The sequence below is a fragment of the Dermacentor andersoni genome, chromosome 9, assembly GCF_023375885.2.
Source record: "Dermacentor andersoni chromosome 9, qqDerAnde1_hic_scaffold, whole genome shotgun sequence".
NCBI lineage: Eukaryota > Metazoa > Arthropoda > Arachnida > Ixodida > Ixodidae > Dermacentor > Dermacentor andersoni.
Window position 1 is genome coordinate 110,871,381 of NC_092822.1, and position 19,173 is coordinate 110,890,553.

Sequence of the window (19,173 nt, forward strand, 5' to 3'; positions counted from 1 at the left end):
TCAAGAAAACGCCCGTCTTGTTGGGCTGGAAATTAGAGTGGTGTTTTTTCATCTCAGCTGCATATTCTGCAATTGCATCTGCTTCATGATCAATACCCCACCGTGTGGCTGCTGTTGAAAACTGCTGCAGTTCGGCATAGCATATCCTTTTCAGCAAGCTCGCTGAGGGCTGAGTTATAGTGGTACCACGTACGCTTTTCATCACGGAAGCTGTGATCCGTCCAGCACGATATTTAAACCACGCTGGACACTTCGATTGCTGCCTTGTCACCTCTTCTACGTGACGCACCATTTCTTCGGCGATGGCCAGTTGAGGGAGCATGTTTTTGACACGAGAGAGGAGCTCTGGCAGGTTCTTAGACTGTGCTTTGTGACGTGACAGCTGTCGGAGGTTGGGAGGCTCACTGCTTTTGGGTGGTACAAATCTGTCACTGTACTCTGGCAGGATCATAAATATTGATGGTGGGACTCCTCCATCATCAATGGTCGAATAAAGTGTTCCAAGCTCTTCCACTGTTGGAGGTGGCAAAGCTGATGGCTGTGTACCAACTTGTTGTTTGTCAAATGGTCTCTCAGGAATGGCATCCATGATTCTTTTCTTTTTTTTTCGATGATGCGAAGTAAATGTCTTTGAGTCTCTTGTACTCTGTGCAAGAGCAATGTGCGGGGAGCCAAACATTAGTCTTTTGTGTACACGTCTTGGACTCTCTGATGCGCACCGCTGTCTCCATTGCGAAAAGTGTTGCACTAATATGAGAACAGGCTTCACCTGGACCAGCCATGCAGGTACAGTGTGCTGTGGGTATGCTTCCGTCGCTGTCAACCAGTATCCAAGATTTCAGTGGAGCTTCTCGCAAGCGCTGGGAGTGGCCGACCTGTAGTAGAATGGATTCATTTACGCTTAGGAATGACTAAATGCAAGCATTTATTTGCTGTGCTTCTTAAAATGTGTACACTGAGCCCGTGTATATATTTGCCTTTAGCTTTACCCGATTATTGGAACAGCGAGAATTTCCATTTTAAGCTCCGTCTGGCACCTTGCTGCCCACTATGCCGTAGTAACTCTGGTTTTAATAGCGCAAAAAGGAATGAACTGCTGCAGCAGTGGGCTCTACTTTTTACGCCTGCATTTAACCAGACTCTCGCAAGGCCGTATTTAGGTAAGCGAACAGCGAAATAAAGAATTTTGCGTCGTAAACAATGCCCAGCAGCGTCAAGCACTTGTGGCAGTGAGAAGTGCACGGTGCCGCAATAAACAGCTAAGAAACTAGTTCACACAAGTGGGTACCCTGTTAACAGTTATTCCAGCGGTACGGATTTATAAGTATATATTTAAAATGATTGCAGCCTTACCTCGCTCAACACGATGACGCGCTTGGACGGTAGCAGCAGTGCTGTCACTCCGCTCACCCGGCCACTTGTGAAGTAGTTGTGAGCCTCGAGAGACTTGTACGCTTTCATTTCAGTAGGCGATACGTGGCTCGTCGAAAGCACCAAATAATTTACAATGTCAGCATGCGTCGTAACCGGCAGCAAGCCGACGTCCGTCGTCGTGTCGGTCCCGGTACATAACGCGTACGGATCAATGCCGTCACATATGATTACTTTTGCTTCGTAGCGAGCACGCGTCAGACCCACTAGCTCGGCCAAATATGAAGCGCAGAATTCCTTCCGACTGCCTGTCGCAGTCATTTGGTACGCGGTAGTTCGCAAATTGCAAAATCAACGCTGAAAGACCGCAGAAACATTAGCACGCATCGGTTACAGTACTCCAACATGGCGGACGAGTGCTTGCAGACGACGGTGTGACGTCACGTGAAAACTATGTATGCTACCGATTGTCGCGCGGAACGAGCAAATGATTAAATTTTTTATACGTGCAATGATAAGAACCTACTACAAGACGGCCGGAAATATTTTATGCTACTTTTTCTAGTAATATACATCAACGTAAAATACTAAAGCACGCATCACGCGCGAATGCAGCCCTCATACCGGCAACACCGGGGAGGTGTCGCTCAAAATCGTCGCTCGCACGGAGTACTTGTAGGCGACGAGCGAACGCGACAGCCATCTCCATCGCGTCTCTTGTAGCTGCCGCGCGCAAGATCACTTATATGGGGTTTATACTTTGTTCAGCATAAAACATTGATTCCTCATGCGTTTTCAGTAAGTTCAAGATAACGCGCCCAATTTACCTCTTGCAGCATGCAGCTGAATGCCTGCGGCAACGTTTCTAACTAGCACTGATGCTGCACGTAACTTCAGTGGTCGCAGATTCCCCCTGGGCGAGACACCGTCAAGAGCGCGACTTATTTATAACAAAAGCATGCTGCCAGCGAAATGACGCCTTCTGTTATGTGATTCCTTATTTCAACGGCGTTCCGTACACAGTAGACTGCCAAATTGAATAAATTCAAACACACAAAACGCACGCTAATCACGCTCCGCATACCATTTTAAGCGTCCTCTCCCCTGGCGTCTTATTGAACATACCATAGTTCTGGCAGCGTTTGCGATTTTCAAAGCCCTTACAGATAACGGCAAAGTTATAAAAGCACATGCAGTTATCGCGACGACTGGCTTTTTCGATTGACATCGAGAGACACAGCGCGTACGCCTAGTTCTTTGCCAATCGCGTCGGCTAAGCGCAGCGAAGACTTCCTGGCGATAGCATGTCATATACGGAGAATGTGCACCTAAGTTAGAATTCACTTACCGTGGAGGATTTGTTATATCCAAGGCATGACAAACGACTGTCGTGTTTTCGCGGCGACGGGAGGTGGCTGACATACGATCTCCCTTGGATGGCCTTGGATGGCCTTGGATGGCTCGATGGACGGATCACCTTTCTCCGGTGCTCTCTTGTTCCGCGATCCTGAGCGCGCGCGCGCGGTGGAGCAACTCCGAGTGAAAAAGTAGAGCGCTCGCTACGCGTTCCTTTGAACTGCGGCGGCCTGTTCTCTTGGAAGCAAAACGACGTGTTCCTTGCTCAGCGTGCATGAGTGATACATCGCCATTTTGGGGGCCAGCCACCTACAGTTGAAGCAGAAGATTACGCTATGTTTTGTTCTCTATTGCCGCAAGAGTAGAACGCGCATTCTACTCTCTCTCCGAAGGATGAGTGGAAAGCACATTTCACTCTCTCCTTAGTGACAGAGGGAACAACCATTTCATTCTACTCGACATTTTGCGGGAGTAAAACAACGCTTTCAAGAGTAAATCGGCCGTTTCACTCCTGCGATACCCTTTCTAGTTTTTAGAGTGCTGGGGAGGGCTAAGCTCCAGCCGCGGCGTCTGCTGAGGACAGGATATAGGGGTTATGTGGTACCAGTGCGTATGACGGGCCCATCAAGGGGCGATGGTGAGCCGCTACGAGTTGGTCTCAACGAGACGCGCCCTTGGGTGTTGGCGCCGGTAAAACCGGTACGACTAATTTGCGACGAAGCGCTGCTCTCATCATTGGTGGCACAAAAGCGCGAAACGGAAAGCATAGGGTCACGCAAGACGGGCTGTGCGGCGACGATGGCTGTGATATGGCGCCAGAGTAGCGCGCGTCGTCTGTGCGCAAACGAAGCGCTGCGTGAACGGATGCCTATCTGCGGCGGCAGCTGTGCATGGCACCCACGCGTCACTCACGCGCTGCCTCTCGCAATCTCCCGATTAGCGAGGCATACGCTCCCCACTTCGCTCAGTTTCGATCGTGCCACACGAGACAGATTCTCCGCTCCTGCCAACATACCGCGAAATGAAAATACCTACAGAGCTGCGCTGAAAGTTCGCATTAGGGAGCGTCGTAATGGTCGGTGATTTTTTTTCATTGCCGTTCCCCCACTCCTTCTGTGAGCGTAGAATACTATATCGGGCACCTTCTTGTTTGCCTTTCCTTCTTCGTTTCTCTCTCTTTTCGCTGCCATGCCATCGTCATCGTTCCGTCGTCGGTCCATTCTCGTCGTGCCTTCCTTCGTCGCCATGCGTGGTATTCGCATGTTCGAGAGGGACATGTTTTTGCTGAGCGACGCGTTAAAACTTCATGAGATTTAAAATAAAGTTTTTTCCATCCATCCATTCCCATGCACACCGCGCAGTTACCACATATACTTATAGCCCAATGACTCGCCGTAGAATAACCAGGGCCGCAGCCGTGTGACTCGAAGCACTCTGCTCGGCTCTGGCTAGGTGGTGGGTCTGTATTCTAGAGCAAGATTAGGTGTAGGGGGTGTGTGATGGTAGCGCACCCACAAGGCCGTTGCCGGAATTTGAACCCACTAGCCGGTGGGATGACGGTGTGCATCCTCGGCCTTGTAAGTGACCGGGATCCAGGTGCGCTGTCGCTGGTCAGACGTGCTTGGCAAAATGCCGAGTATCCATGGCTCAGCTTCAACCCAGCCCAGAGCGGCAGTTTGGTGACCAACTGTCGCGACGTGACGGATTGGTGTTGATGTCCCACTGTCAACCATTCTTTTTTTTTCCTTTTTTTGTTTAAAGCGATACCATTTATTTTATAGGCTCGGTTCCGGAGTGAAAAAATAGTAACTTGAGGTTGACTTTCCATTCGCGAAAAATAACGCATTTGTTCATTTTTTATCTTTTTTTATCTTTTTATAAATGTTCACTTCTGGCTCAATGCCCTTAGTTATTGGCTGGTATAACCAGCTCAGGTTCTGTTTGATCTTGAATTAAAAAAAGACTACCACCCGGTTGGTTCGGCAACAATATTTGCGGAACCAACCGGCGCGAGAGCCCTCCGATGTTACCTTTTAGATGAAGGCGTTTACTAATGACTATCTTCGAACTCTTCGAGGTTAGTCAGTGGCGTTCCGCTGCATCAGCACGAGGTCGCGGGTTCGATTGCCAGTCATGCGTGGCGGCCGCTTTTCGATGGGAACGAAATGCAAATGTGCTTAAAGTAGGTGTGCTGAAAATGAACAATATCAGGAGGCCAAATTCAATCCGCAGGCTTCCACTGCGTCATCCATCCCTCATAATTAGAATTCAGCGCTACCGGGTTAAGGTCGAAACAAAAGCCGAACACGAGTGCAGACGATGAAGAGCTTCAATTGACAGATTTATAGGGAAAGAAAGAGCGGCAGGGAAATCCAACTAGCCCCATCGCAAGCATTAATCATACCTTATAACTTTTCGTATACATGTATACCAGCGGGAGGTCAAACACCATGAATGAATCAATCATTAACCATCTTCAAGGTTTTTTGACAGAATGGGTACGCGGAATCTCCGCTCAGCCTGTGTACACTGACTGCGCACAATGAGAAACACTCGCAATGGCGTACAAGCGGTAACTTAGAATAGATAGTGCCGAAATCGAAACACCCTATCCTAAATCGGACAATGAAATGTGCCGCGGAACTCGCGAAATGCAGCCGAAGCAGGAACGCATAGAAGCATTGGTCAAAACCGTTCTAACACCACTCGTATCCTGCTTATTCACTACAATCCAAAACGCCCTTGAAGAGCTGGCATGTTTTTCGGAATGTCCAGACGGGTGCAAGTCCAGTGGTGTGTGATATTTATCGTTGACACGGTTTGCAGAAGAGGTCACTGGTACGCAATATCATTCTGCGGCCGTAGTATGGGGTCACTGCTGCAGTCCTCACTAAAGTCGAAGCACCGGGGCACGACGAATGCGGTAAAATTTCATGAAGTATTTCACGTATTTGTACATAAGTATGCGATGAGTACACGAATCGACGTGCATGTGCATAAGTTACTTCGTAATTTAAGGCATGTTATCAACGCATAACCTTTTATGACAATCCACATGACTAGACTTGTAGATAAACGCAGAAAGCGACTGGAATGTAAGAAACAATACAAAAGGTGAACGCGGAAGCGAAAAAGAAGTGAGGATTCTGTGAAAACACGATCTCTGGACTTTAAAGGAAGGAAAGAACCTTGGTTTTGGTTCTGCATTCGTCACTACAGTCGACAAAGGGTGATATGCCGGATATTTGCTACGCGGGCATATTACGGCTACGGCAATAACCAACTCCTGGCCGATGTTCCGGTTGGCGTGTAGCACCTGGGAAAAAACGATGCTCGAAAAACCCTGCTCAACTGAAACGGAGCATAGATTCCTAATTTGCTATGGTTGTCTCGTGTGGTTGCGGTTTTTGTAGTGCCCCGCAGTGATGATAGGCCCCTTTGTGTGTAAGACCAAGGGGTGAAACCTTTCTACGACATGTACAACTCTAGGGGAGAACGCTTTCCGCGAACCAAGCAAGACTCGCGGGTTGCCGCCAGAGCAGACAAGCCCGTGCAAACTCACCTGGGAGAAGGGATCTGCCGCCTATCCCCGACCAGACTCAGTGCATGTCACGTGACGTTGGCGTGAGCAAGATCACGCCTACAATTTTAGCGGGCCTACTTTTGGGGACCCGCAATGCACTTGTTAAATTCATTCATTCTCTTCAACTAATCATTCACAAACCATTGAAAAAACACTGGAAGTTTCGCACTACAAATCGTCTTGTCACAGCCTGCAGGGTTGCCATGGTCTACCGGAAGCCTGCAGCCCGCCCACAGCACCACGCTGTTCGAGAAAGAGGCGTCCCAACACTAGCGCTCGTTAGTCATGGAGGACCGACGGGACGTACTGATCTTTGAGAGAAGGCGAAGCCGGGGGGGGGGGGGGGGGTTGAAGGGTATTCTGTAAGCGTCTACCTACTCTGGCCAAGTCCATTTCGTCTGCTGCTGAAGTGCTGATTACCTGGGCTCACCTTTCTCTTTCTGACGCGTACCCCAGCCCGGCCAATCAGAACATCAGCAGCAAGCAAAAGGCACATGCCAACTAGGGGGACCCGTACCCTCGCGCTTAAAGCTGTTTCGTAATAAAGTTTTGCGCAAAACATATCAATGTCCTGTAAAGCCGCTCATGCGGTTTTAGATATATATGAAGCAAACAGGCAATGAAGTAAGAGAAAGTATTAGAGTTCACCATTGCCACACAATATCTGATATCATGCCTGTATAGTAGCTATCCTGAAAACTTACCATCCTTGTATACTGCACTGTCTTAAAAATCTCGTAAGTTTCTTAAGATTGCCAGATGATACTAAAGTTACTCATACGCATGCAGGGTGACCCAATGAAAGCCCACTGAGACGCTGTACAACGATTGAAGTGATGATTTATTCCCTCGGTCGCTTGCGTTCTTGGAATTCTTATTTTAGTGTATGTATATCGTAAATACGGTTGCCCAAATTTTTGAGCGCTGCTGCATTTCCTGCCCCCGAGTCTTTCTCTCTATCTTTTCCTTTGCGTCGTTACAAAGGGTGGGTCCTCTTTCCTGCAATGTCATACGCGTAAATTCTCTCAGCGGCTTCGCTCCACAAAAGATGCGGCGCTCATGCATCACCGGGAAATTCTCTAGCACCTATACTTTTAAAATTGGTTTAATAATATCACGTGCACCCCACTACAACCACATGAAGCAACGTTCTCACCCGCCGTGGTTGCTCAGTGGCTATGGTGTTGGGCTGCTGAGCACGAGGTCGCGGGATCGCTTCCCAGCCACGGCGGCCGCATTTCGATGGGGGCGAAATGCGAAAACACCCGTGTACTTAGATTTAGGTGCACGTTAAAGAACCCCAGGTGGTCGAAATTTCCGGAGTCCTCCACTACGGCGTGCCTCATAATCAGAAAGTGGTTTCGGCACGTAAAACCCCATAATTTAATTTTTTTTAGGCAACGTTCTCGATGCTCCGATTCACATTGAGCGTCAGATGTTAATGCCCGATCATAAACTATGCGGTACTCAGAAGTAGCGATATAACGAAACAATTTCAGTTGTCCTCGATCGTTAACATCGTTTCCTAAATGGTATTTAAGGGCTGTCACTGACAGCCTGGTTCATTAATCGACGACTTCGCTTGCCTGCACTGCCGTCCATGTTGTAGCGCCTATCCTTATTGCTGTGTGCTGAACATAAGAATAAAATAATGCTGATCACGCACTTATACTTTCTTCCTCCGGCGACCCAAATGGTCATGACTTCAGTCCGTCAAGTTTTGCACATGAACACCATCCCGGTAAGGGGGGGGGGGGGGGGGCACTGTGGGCACTGTGGAAGCCTTATAAAATCTTTTCTTGATAATTGCTATCAATATGTTGAAATAAACAATAGCCGCTCAAATTTGAAACATATCACCAGAGGCGTTCCTCAGGGTAGTATTCTTGGCCCGTTCCTGTTTATTGTATGTATAGATGACTTATAAAGATGCGAAATACTTAATGTACGCAGACGATGCCAGCATATTTTTTTCATCACCTGACTCTATACACTCTTAGGCAAAGTTACACCCTTTGGCTTGCCCCTTCTGCCACACAACAATAATCGTTATCTGCCTTGATGCGTTTCCTTTCTTTAACGCTGCGAGCCCGGTACTTTCCAGTAACGAACGGCGAGCGCGTTATCAGCATAGTACAGTTTACACCCTTTGGAGTGCCCCTTCTGATAACGCGCGTGCCGTTCGTTACTGGAAAGTTTCGGGCTCGCAGCGTTAAAAAAAGGAAACATATCAAGGCAGATAACGATTATTGTTGTGTGGCAGAAGGGGCAAGCCAAAGGGTGTAACTTTGCCTAAGAGTGTACAGCCTTGAGAATAAAGCTAACACTGCTCTGAACATTCTTCATGTATGGTAAGAACAAAACTGTTTACAAATCAATATAAACAAAACAAAAGCAATAATGTTTAGGCCCAAATCTAAGCAAATAATCAGGTCCATCAACCTTGTTTATAACGACGTAAACGTAGAAATTTTAGATAGTTTTAAAATACTTAGAGTTATTTTCACACAAAATATGCTTTGGGACATGCACCTAGAATCAATACTTGGCAAATTATCTCGTGTAGTTGGCATGATGGTGCGGCTGAGACCTATTTTACCTTACAGAACCAAGGTTCTTGTTTATAACACCCTATTTTTTTTCTACACTTGATTACTCTCTGCTCGTGTTGGGTACCACATCACGTACGAATCTAGATAAGACACATATGCTTCGGAAAAAATTTTTGCCAGAACAATTTAACCGCCCTTACGATGCCCACACATGAGACTTATTTCGGAAAGCAAATATAATACCAGTGTTTAAGCTTTATAATTAAAATTTACGTGACGCTTTAAAACGGGAGGTAAAAGAGACTTTAAAGTTTCCTCATGAATTATCTAATCTCACCAGGAGCACACATTCTTACATCGCAAGGTGTAGGGAACAGTTCAAGGTAATCACTCCGAGTGCCAAATATTCTACACAAAAGATATCATACACACTACCAACACTTTTATATTTGTTTCTGAAATCAAGTCTTTATATTTGTATAACTGATGTACGAGTTTTACGTGAACATTTTCTCACTCAATCTTTCTTAAATAATTGAAGAACGTTTTTTAGGTAATTTAGGTTTTTGAGTTTAGTTTTTGCGCATATTTCACCTGTATTCAATGGCTATGTATGTATATATCTCCTGTTCAATCGCTGCTTGCCTTGTAAAGGAGGCTGCGGACGCTAGTCAAGTCGCTTGCCTCTAAAGCGAATTTTACCCGCAGTCTCCTCCATCACTGATTGGAATAAAGAAGTTATTATTATTATTAAACGCGAGGTGCCTCTTAAGGCGAGACGTTGTTAGATGAATGACTGGAAGCATTGAATAGTAACTCGTGTGTCTCCGCAAAAACTGCGGCTCTACTGGAAGGTCCATCGATCGAAATAGTCACTGTTTTCATGTGACCTTTTTTCATGTAGAATACAGCAATGTGTCGTCTATTCGAAGACAAAAATGAAAAAAGAAGAAGGTTCAACAACTTCGAATAGTATTCGATTCGAATATTCGAATCGAATACGGTCGAGCCGAATAAAAAGCACTATTTGATTCATATTCGAAATTTCGAAGGTTCAGACACCCCTACCTTAAATACTCGAAAGCTATTCGCGTCGTCATCATGAATACTCATGCATACTCATGCATCATACGTACATAAACGTATCCATGCATACAGTATAATATAGCATCATGCAGCTGGTCTGATTCGTCCTCCTCGCGAATATATTAGCATGCCAAGCCGGTACGATCGCGATAGAGTTTCTATACATCTATGTCAGTGGCACCTATAGCCTTTTCATAAAGCAATACTAGGATGGGGTAATATGTAATGCTTCTATTCAGATGCTATTCTTTTACGCACAGGACGTGTGGTGCAGCTCGTCCTGTCCACTTCCTCGTTTTATGTCCCGTCTGAGGTTGCGGTTCTCTTCTTCTTTAAACATGTCGGACCAACTGGCCCAAAGTTACCCCCTCATATATAGTGCAGTTTTTGCATTGCTTTACCACCCGAAAGACCGCTGTTCGTGCATGCATCTGCGAGCGCCGAGAGTGTCAGCGAATAGTCGCGCTCAAAATCGGCGATGCCGCCTGGACATTAAATCCGTGGTCACAAAGAGGCATGCAGCGACCGTCCAGAACCATTCCTGTATATTCGCACTCTTAGTGGCAACAAAAGCCTCGCGCAGTGTGCTCACCCGTGGCGCCTGTGAGGTCGTCGGAGACGTAGCCGAGGACCATGGTGGAGGCCTGCTCCATGTTACCCTCCGCGGTCTTGTTGAGCACACCCTGCAAGAAGTGCGCGTCCACCTGGCGGCCACCGTGCAGACTGGCGGCGCGCACGTCGTTGGACAGAATTACCACCAATTTATATATATATATATATATATATATATATATATATATATATATATATATATACGTAGGTCGCCATGTCAAGTCGCCTAGCCGTATATTGGTAGGTCTTGCATAGCTTTCTCAGATGAGAACCTATCTTTTCAGCCGGGCTGGCAGGGAAGGGATGCGCCATGGACTTAGAAACTTGGGAACGTTTACAATTCTTGCAGTTGTGTTGTCGCGTCAACAGATCTACGTCATTTTTAAATTGAGCGTGTGTCCAATACATGCATATACGGCGACTTTACGTGCGCATTGCGCCATGCGTGAGAAAAGAGTGCGCTACACGTTTCACTGAATATACGATCGTAACATGAGTTAAGCATGTTTCCCTAAAGGATTAGTTTTTTATGTAATTAATGCTACGACGTACAAGCGTGACATGATTCGCCATCACGTGATCTCGTCTACGATTTTCATCGTATGCCGTCTAGTATACTTCATGCAACCCCGTGATATACAAATAACTTGTTTCCTCCACAGAGAACAGCGTCCTGTGTCCTTATCGTACAAATGCCGAGGGCTTCACCTACGTGCAATGTCGTCTCCTGTCATACATTCATGTAGCGCCCTGACTTGTCTCCTTACCTCGCCGTTTGAATTAAATCACCTTGCGATGCTTTGTTAGGAAGCCAGCTTCAACACCTTCATTACGTCCAGGCCTCCTCTTGCTCCATTCGCACAGAGACAATGCAAAGAATTTACACTTGTTGCTGACAAGTTCGGCAGTTACTGACGGCGAACTTGTCTTTTAGTATCGTGGAAGCTGGATGCACGCTATAGTTCCGCAGTTTCAGAATGTGCATTTCAAGTTTGCAAGTTATGGAACGCAAAACAATAAAGCGCGCTCCAAAATACCATTTTTCTAGTCTACGTGGCTAATTTGGTTTTCACCGGGCCATCATAAAGTTAAACTAAGTCAATCCTTACAATGATATAGTCACAATTAAACCAACTGAACACTGCTGTATGACCTCCACTCAAGCCCGACGCAAGCAAAACCAACCCTAAATCTTCGTACGAAAATGGGGGCAACGTTCATACCTCGTACGTGTCTTACGTCGTACGGATTGATGCACGAGGCGTAGCACGACGCATTATCTGCTAGCTCGCAGCTGTCGATAGTCCACAGCGTGACCTATTCAACAAAAAGGGGAGAGTCCATTGTGGCGTACGTTGGGATGCCGCTGTGCCCTCTGAAGGTGGCGATGTTGTCGCTGCTTATCTCACTGGAAATTGGCGGCGATGTAGCTGCCTCGTGGACAACAATTTCAGTGGTGCTCCTTGAGTGTCCGTATAACAAAAATTGTTTATTCCACACGAATTGCGAGTTTAAACGACACCGACGATGTAAGAGAAGGCGTAGATGAAAATTGTGTGGTAATTCTGATCGCTTGGTGCTCACAGAAATAGGGAGTTTGGGAAATTCGTACCGCAACCAAGCATGTTCGAGTGCACCAAGCGCCGCGTGTTGCTTGCATCCTTCTCTGTACCTCTCTGCGCTTTTAGTGGCACGAGCACCGAGGGACACTTTTGTTTCTTGCGCAGCGCTTCCGGTTCACCTCCTGAGGCGACCGGGAGGAAATTCAAAATAAATCAGAAAAAAAACAGTAATGTAGAAAATTCATCGGTTTCCTTATAGATGTGATATCAGAGCATAAGGTTAGCTACAGGTTGAGTTACTCACGTATATGTTATAATTAGAGTCAATTAGAAGTCCCACACTACCGCACACCAAAGCACAGAATGATAAGCTTTAGAGACCCCCCACGTGAGCTAAATTCTCTGGCGAAACTCCTGGAAATCCGGAAGTAGAAAGCGAAAGCAATTACGTCCGTAGTCACTAATGACACATAAGAAGGTGGCGTGATATTTAGCCGGCTAATTGATTAATGGTAAACAGTTGCATCCGAGTTCGGTTCTTGTGTTGTGGTCGCCTAAAGTTGACCTTAAGAACACCAGCGCGAGGTGCGAGTGCCACTACGGGACACCTAAGTCAAAGATTAGGGTCGCCTACCATTTTTTTGCGCATACCGTGGTTTGCATCCCCCAACTTTTCCCTAATTCCTTAATATCCGACGCGAGAATAGGGCAGCGATACCCATAAATATTTATTTCACGTGTCGTGTCTGTCGCACTTACATTACGGCGTTTACTTGCCACAAAAAGACGCCACAAACGGAATGTTCATATGTCGGCATCAACGATTCGTTCCTACCCCTTCGGTATGGGGTACGCCACCGCAACGACAGTGGTCAGAAAAATCCCCTTCTTGACGCAGGTTCTCGTCCTGTGGTTCGTATTGTCGCTTCGGCTGAGCTTCCACAGCAACAACACGTTTCTGGCATATCACCAAAGCGCACCCGCCCAGATGTTACCCATGGCCCTGAACGATTTTTCGCAAGTCACCTCACACAGGCCGTTCCTTGCCACAGTCCGGTTTTTCGTCTGGCAACATCGAGCAACTATGCACGAGGGGCAGCCGCATCGACTACATATTGCACCACCGGACTGGGGCCAGTTGGGGCACGCCACCGCAACGACAGTGGTCACAAAAATCCCCTTCTTGACGGAGGTTCTCGTCCTGTGGTTCGTATTGTCGCTTCGGCTGAGCGTCCACGGCCACAACACGTTTCTGGCTTATCACCAAAGCGCACCCGCCCAGATGTTACCCATGGCCCTGAACGATTCTTCGCAACTCACCTCACACAGGCCGTTCCTTGCCACAGTCCGATTTTTCGTCTGGCAACATCGAGCAACTATGCACGAGGGACAGCCGCATCAACTACATATTGCACCACCGGACTGGGGCCAGTTGGGGCACGCCACCGCAACGACAGTGGTCACAAAAATCCCCTTCTTGACGCAGGTCAGTTACCTTCCGAACGCGGCTTGTGTCCGCTCCGGAAATCGCTGTTTTCTTGCGGTGTTGTGCCCCCCTTGTGTTATTGGAAATTTTGTGGGTTGTTGTGCGAAATGTTATCTCTATATATCAATGCTAACACAATTACTCTGCTCTTGTTGCTGTCGGGCGACGTAGAATTAAACCCAGGACCAAATGACGTTTCACCGCCGTCCATTGAAACTATTGCAAAGGCCATATCTCGCATAGAAACATCACAAAGCTCTGTTCTGTCCGAACTTTCTCTAATCCGAGCATCACACAATAGCATCGAGACCCTCGTGACCAGCCTTTCTGCTCGCGTTGATGCCCTGGAGAAGACTGTCCAGTCGACTCAGTCAAACGAAATAGGTTTAAAGGCGGACGTGAATGGTAGCCTTGCAAAACTTTCCACTGAAATCAAAGTTCTTCCCGAAAAATGCGATGCTGCAGAAAATCGCCTGCGTCGTTCAAGCTTACTTTTTTGTGGAACTCAAGACGCAAAGGGTGAGACTTGGCTTGAGTCTCAGACAAAAATAGTATCATTCTGCTCCGAACAACTCGGTTTATCGGTTAGTACAGACGACTTAGCGCGTGCAGACCGACTTGGTCGTTACCAGCAAGACAAAACTAGGCCTATTATTGTAAAATATGCAAGATTTAAAGAAAAATCAAGAATTCTTGCAGTGGTTTCTAAGCTCAAGGGCACGAATTTTTCGATTCGCGAGGGCTACTCAGCCACAGTTCGACAGGCGCGAAGGAAACTTTATCTTCATGGACCACAAAGCGGCAGATCATTTAAACTTCGCTTTGACAAGCTGCTGCTTGAGGGCAAACAATTCACGTACAACGCTGAATCTGATTGTATAGTTGAACTGAGGGCACAGCGGTCACTGCGTCTCTCCAGGCATGCGCGTCCCTCTTTTGCCCCCCAGACCTGCCTCGCCTCGATTACTGTCCCCGTTTATCAGAATATGTCGGTCTTGCTCGCAAACATGCGTAGTTACCTGCCTAAGAAAGACGCCCTAGAATCTACCTTGAAAGACAACAATACTGACCTTGCTATACTTACGGAATCTTGGTTGCATCCAAATATTGCTGACCACGAGCTACTAAGTGATAGCCAAACATACGCTGTTCACAGGCTTGACAGGTTGGGGCGCAGCGGAGGCGGCATTTTGATTTTTGTGAAAGAAACTGTTTTTTCATATGTCACCAAATTGAACTGTCAACATGAAATTTTGTGTGTAAATATATCACTTTCGTCAAGTATGACTGTGTATAATGCTTGTTATCGCGCTCCTGACTGTGATGTTTCTTTCAACCATGAACAAAATTCTTACTAGCAAATCTTTACTCACGCTTCCCGTCTGCGAATTTTATGCCCTGTGGCGATTTTAAATTTCCGGACATTAACTGGGCAAATCTAGACGCACATAACCGGCAATCCGAAGATTTTCTTGACACAATCCTTACATTCAACTTTACTCAGACGGTTAATATAGCAACCCGTGGGGAGAACATTCTAGACCTTGTCCTTGTTTCTTACCCCAATATAATAACATCGCTATCATCCGTAGCTGGTCTAAGCGACCACAATTCACTACTAATCTTTGCATCCCAGTTCCTTTCAGACAGCCCTCGACCAAATACATTAGGGACTACAGCAAAGCAGATTTTAGCAAAATTAACACTGAACTGAACACTTTTTCAATTTTTTTTCGTGAGACTGCTCCTTCTCGTACACTAGATGAAAACTGGTTGTTATTTAGGAATAAATTATTATGGCTTGATGAGAGACATGTACCTCTCGTTCGCATTCGCGGTGATTTAGGAAAACCCTGGTTTTCTAACACACTTCGGAGGCTGTCGGGAAGGAAAAAACGTCTGTTTCGTGACGCGAAACACTCAAAATCTTTTTCAAAGTGGGACAAGTACTTCAAATGCCTGCGCAAATACAGTAGCACTTTGAGACAATCCAAAAAGAAGTTCTTCCACCACGATTTCCCTAACATCATACGTGTCAACCCGAAAAGATTTTGGAATATTCTGAAACCAAACAATAGCTCCAATAAGCTTTCCTTGACTTATCCTGACGGTTGAAACGTGCTGCTTGATCAGCGGTCAGACGTAATGAACTCATATTTTCCTTCTGTTTTCACTCGTGAGCCTGCACTGAAGGACTTTGATTTGCCCAGCCACAGTTTTCCCCTCATGTTTCCCATTACAATTACTTCTCAAGGCATTATGAACCTTGCTGATAACCTAAAGATTTCTAGTGCCCCCGGGCCAGATAACATCACTGCAAAGATACTAAAAGGTACGAAAGCAATTTCCAGCCTAATATTACAAATATTTTTTACCCACTCCATTAGTGATAGTTCAATTCCAAATGACTGGAAGATTAGTAAAGTGGTACCGGTATATAAGTCAGGCAGTCACTCTGATCCTTCCAACTATCGCCCCATTTCCCTAACGAGTGTTCCCTGTAAACTCCTAGAACATATAATATATTCGCAAATAGCATGTCATCTCGGCCATCATTCCTTCTTTTTTCACAATCAGCACGGTTTCCGGCCGGGTTTGTCATGCGATACACAGCTTTTTGAATTTATTACTGAACTTCGCCTGAATTTAGACTCATGACTTCAAACTGATGTCATATATCTAGACTTCGCCAAACCATTTGACTGTGTTCCCCATCAGCGGCTTTTGGCCAAACTTTCATGCCTCGGTCTCGACCCTCTCGCACTGTCATGGATCCGTTGCTTTCTTACTAACCGATTCCAGTACACAGCTATCGGCAATCATTGCTCAACCACTGCTAGCGTCATCTCCGGAGTACCACAGGGGTCCGTCCTCGGTCCCCTACTCTTTCTCATCTTCATAAACGACCTTCCCAACGGCATATCATCCAATATCCGACTTTTTGCAGATGACTGCGTAATCTACGGTCGCATTACAGACCCAGCCGACCATGCAACGCTCCAAAAAGACTTACATTCGTTAGAAACCTGGTGTTCCAACTCTTTAATGAAACTTAACATCTCCAAATGTAAAGTTATGCAGGTATCCCGTAAGCACTCTAACAAGAATCACTCGTACTTTTTAAACTGGACAGCCTTATCCACCGTTGAGTCGTATCGTTATCTCGGTATTACTATTAATAGCAAGTTGACCTGGTCCGACCATATAACAAAATTGGCTACCGACACTAATAAATCACTTGGTTACGTCAGACGTACCCTTGCGCTGTGCCCCTGATCCACAAGAAAACTAGCTTATGAAACTTTTATTCGAAGTAAACTTGAATACGCCTCAGCTATTTGGAGCCCGCACCAAGCTTACTTAATTAATATGTTAGAATCAATACAAAATTGTGCCGCTAGATTCATCACTTCCAGGTACAGCCGTGAAGAAAGTGTCAGTGCGATTAAATCATCTCTAGGACTCGAACCATTGGTGTTGCGTCGGAAAATTGCGAAACTGTGCCTTTTCCAGCGACTTTATTATAACTTCCCCGAACTGAATGGAAGGCTTCTAATCCCACCAACCCGTACATCTCGTCGCCTTTTTAACTCTTGCAGCATCCAGCTCTTGCATGGTTCAACATTTTCCTTTAATCAATCGTTTTGCCTAGCGCCATTACAGAGTGGAACGATTTAGCAGATAGAGTTGTCAATGAGCGCAACCCCATTATCTTCAAGCAGCTGCTTACTGATCACCTTAAACCCTAACCTTATAATGACCGTACTGCGCCTTCATTCTTTTGCGATTGCCGTCTCACATTGTGACTGTTCTGCTGATTTGCTTTTACATTCTATTCAGTGTGCCTCTTGGCTTTTTTGTTGTTGTTGTTTGTTTGTTTTAATGCGAATCCACACGCTGAGTCTTGTAAGAAATTGTAACCATATCTTTGTTCCTATCCTTATCTTCTGTAACCCCCCCTTATGTAATACCCCGACAGGGGTCCTTAAGGAAAATAAATGATGATGATGATGATGATGATGATGATATCCGCTGAGGCACTAAAGCACACTGCACGCACTCATAAGGATGTGAAGAATGAATACTGTCCACTAAACTTGCAGTTGAAATCTTTCTTGAACGGCGTTTGGCGACTTATGGTTTATTACCAAAATTTACCACTACTTCGGTTCAAAGCTCGCTTGAAGATTAGTGTGTACAAAGTATGTTCATGCTAAAAACATGGCAGCTTTGGGTGAACAGGGAATCGTGTTCCAGCAAAATAGGCGTCTTAAACTCGAAACCCAACCCCCCCTAGGTCCGGCCCCACCCAGCGAACTGCGGGTGCCTTAGTCCAGCGTCAGGCAAGTCCTCCTCCTTATCCACTGTCGACGGCTTCTGGGCACCCATACTGTTATACTAATTAACCGCTTGTGCACCCGTTGTCCGCGTACTGAATGCACTGCTAGGGAGTCAACATATCTGGCACACCACGTGCTTTATTTTGAGAACGAGTAACAAACGGCGGGAATCGTTTTGCGTCGACGCACAAGCTCAGTGACAAGGAAGCTGGCCACAGTGTCGCCAAAGGTCGTGAGTTCGACTCTCGACCTTCACAATGTGAATTGGAATCCAACTAGGAGAAATGGCCGGTATGCCCATATCTCCAAGTTGGTTCACCTGAATTTTATTGCCAGACCGCTGGAGATCGAATTTCTTGACGCGTGAACCATCTAAGGCATTCGCCTATAAAAAAAAAAACAAGAAAAGAAGGAAAGCGTCATTTCTGCGCGAATGAAAACTGAACCTGAATCAGACTATTTCTTTTACTCCGGAACCAAATCTATAAAGAAAAGGTATCGCATTAAACAAAAGTTGACAGCGGGACATCAACCCCAATCCATCGCGTCACCATGGCGGACACTCAACTGTCATTCTAACAGCAGGGCTGGGTTGAAGCTGAGCCGTACTCGGCATTCTGCCAAGCATGTCTGACCAGCGACAGCGCACTTGGACCTCGGTCACTTACGAGGCCGAGGATGCACACCGTCATCCCACCGGCTAGCGGTTTCAAATTCCGGCAACGGCTTTGTGGGTGCGCTACCATCACACACCCCGTACACGTAATCTAGGTCTAGAATTGAGACCCACCACCTGGCCAGAGCCGAGCAGAGTGCTTCGAGTCACACGGTCATGGCTCTTGTTATAATACGACGAGTCATTAGGCTATAAATATATATGGACCCGCGAGATGGTGCATGGGAATCGGTTTAAACAAAGCCTTCATTGGATTCTTCGAGAAACGCTGTTTTTGTTTAGCGACCAATTGCAAGTATTGAGAGCACACGACCTAACAGACGGGCACAATTTTATAGAGAAACGTTTCGCTCAATCAAAACCTGTCGCTTTCGAACATGCGAATCCCACGCATGACGACGACGGAATGACGACAATGGGCAGACAACGGAACGATGACGACTGCATCGCAGTGAAAAGAGAGAGAAACGATGAAGGAAAGACAGGGAAGTAAACCGAGGGGTCGCCCTATAGATCATCCTACACCCGAAGTGGGCAAAGAAAGATGAT

The 19,173-nt window shown here is 46.4% G+C and overlaps 1 protein-coding gene across 1 annotated transcript; it reads right to left on the bottom strand.

Moving 5' to 3' along the window:
• Positions 1-572: 572 nt before the first annotated feature.
• Positions 573-17,997, bottom strand: LOC140213344 (uncharacterized). The gene is made up of 4 exons (XM_072284596.1): positions 17,918-17,997; positions 10,541-10,671; positions 1,354-1,679; positions 573-875 (listed from the first exon to the last, which is right to left on the bottom strand). The coding sequence occupies exons 1-4, from the start codon at positions 17,995-17,997 to the stop codon at positions 573-575; spliced, it is 840 nt and encodes a 279-aa protein (XP_072140697.1).
• Between the last annotated feature and the right edge of the window lie 1,176 nt (positions 17,998-19,173).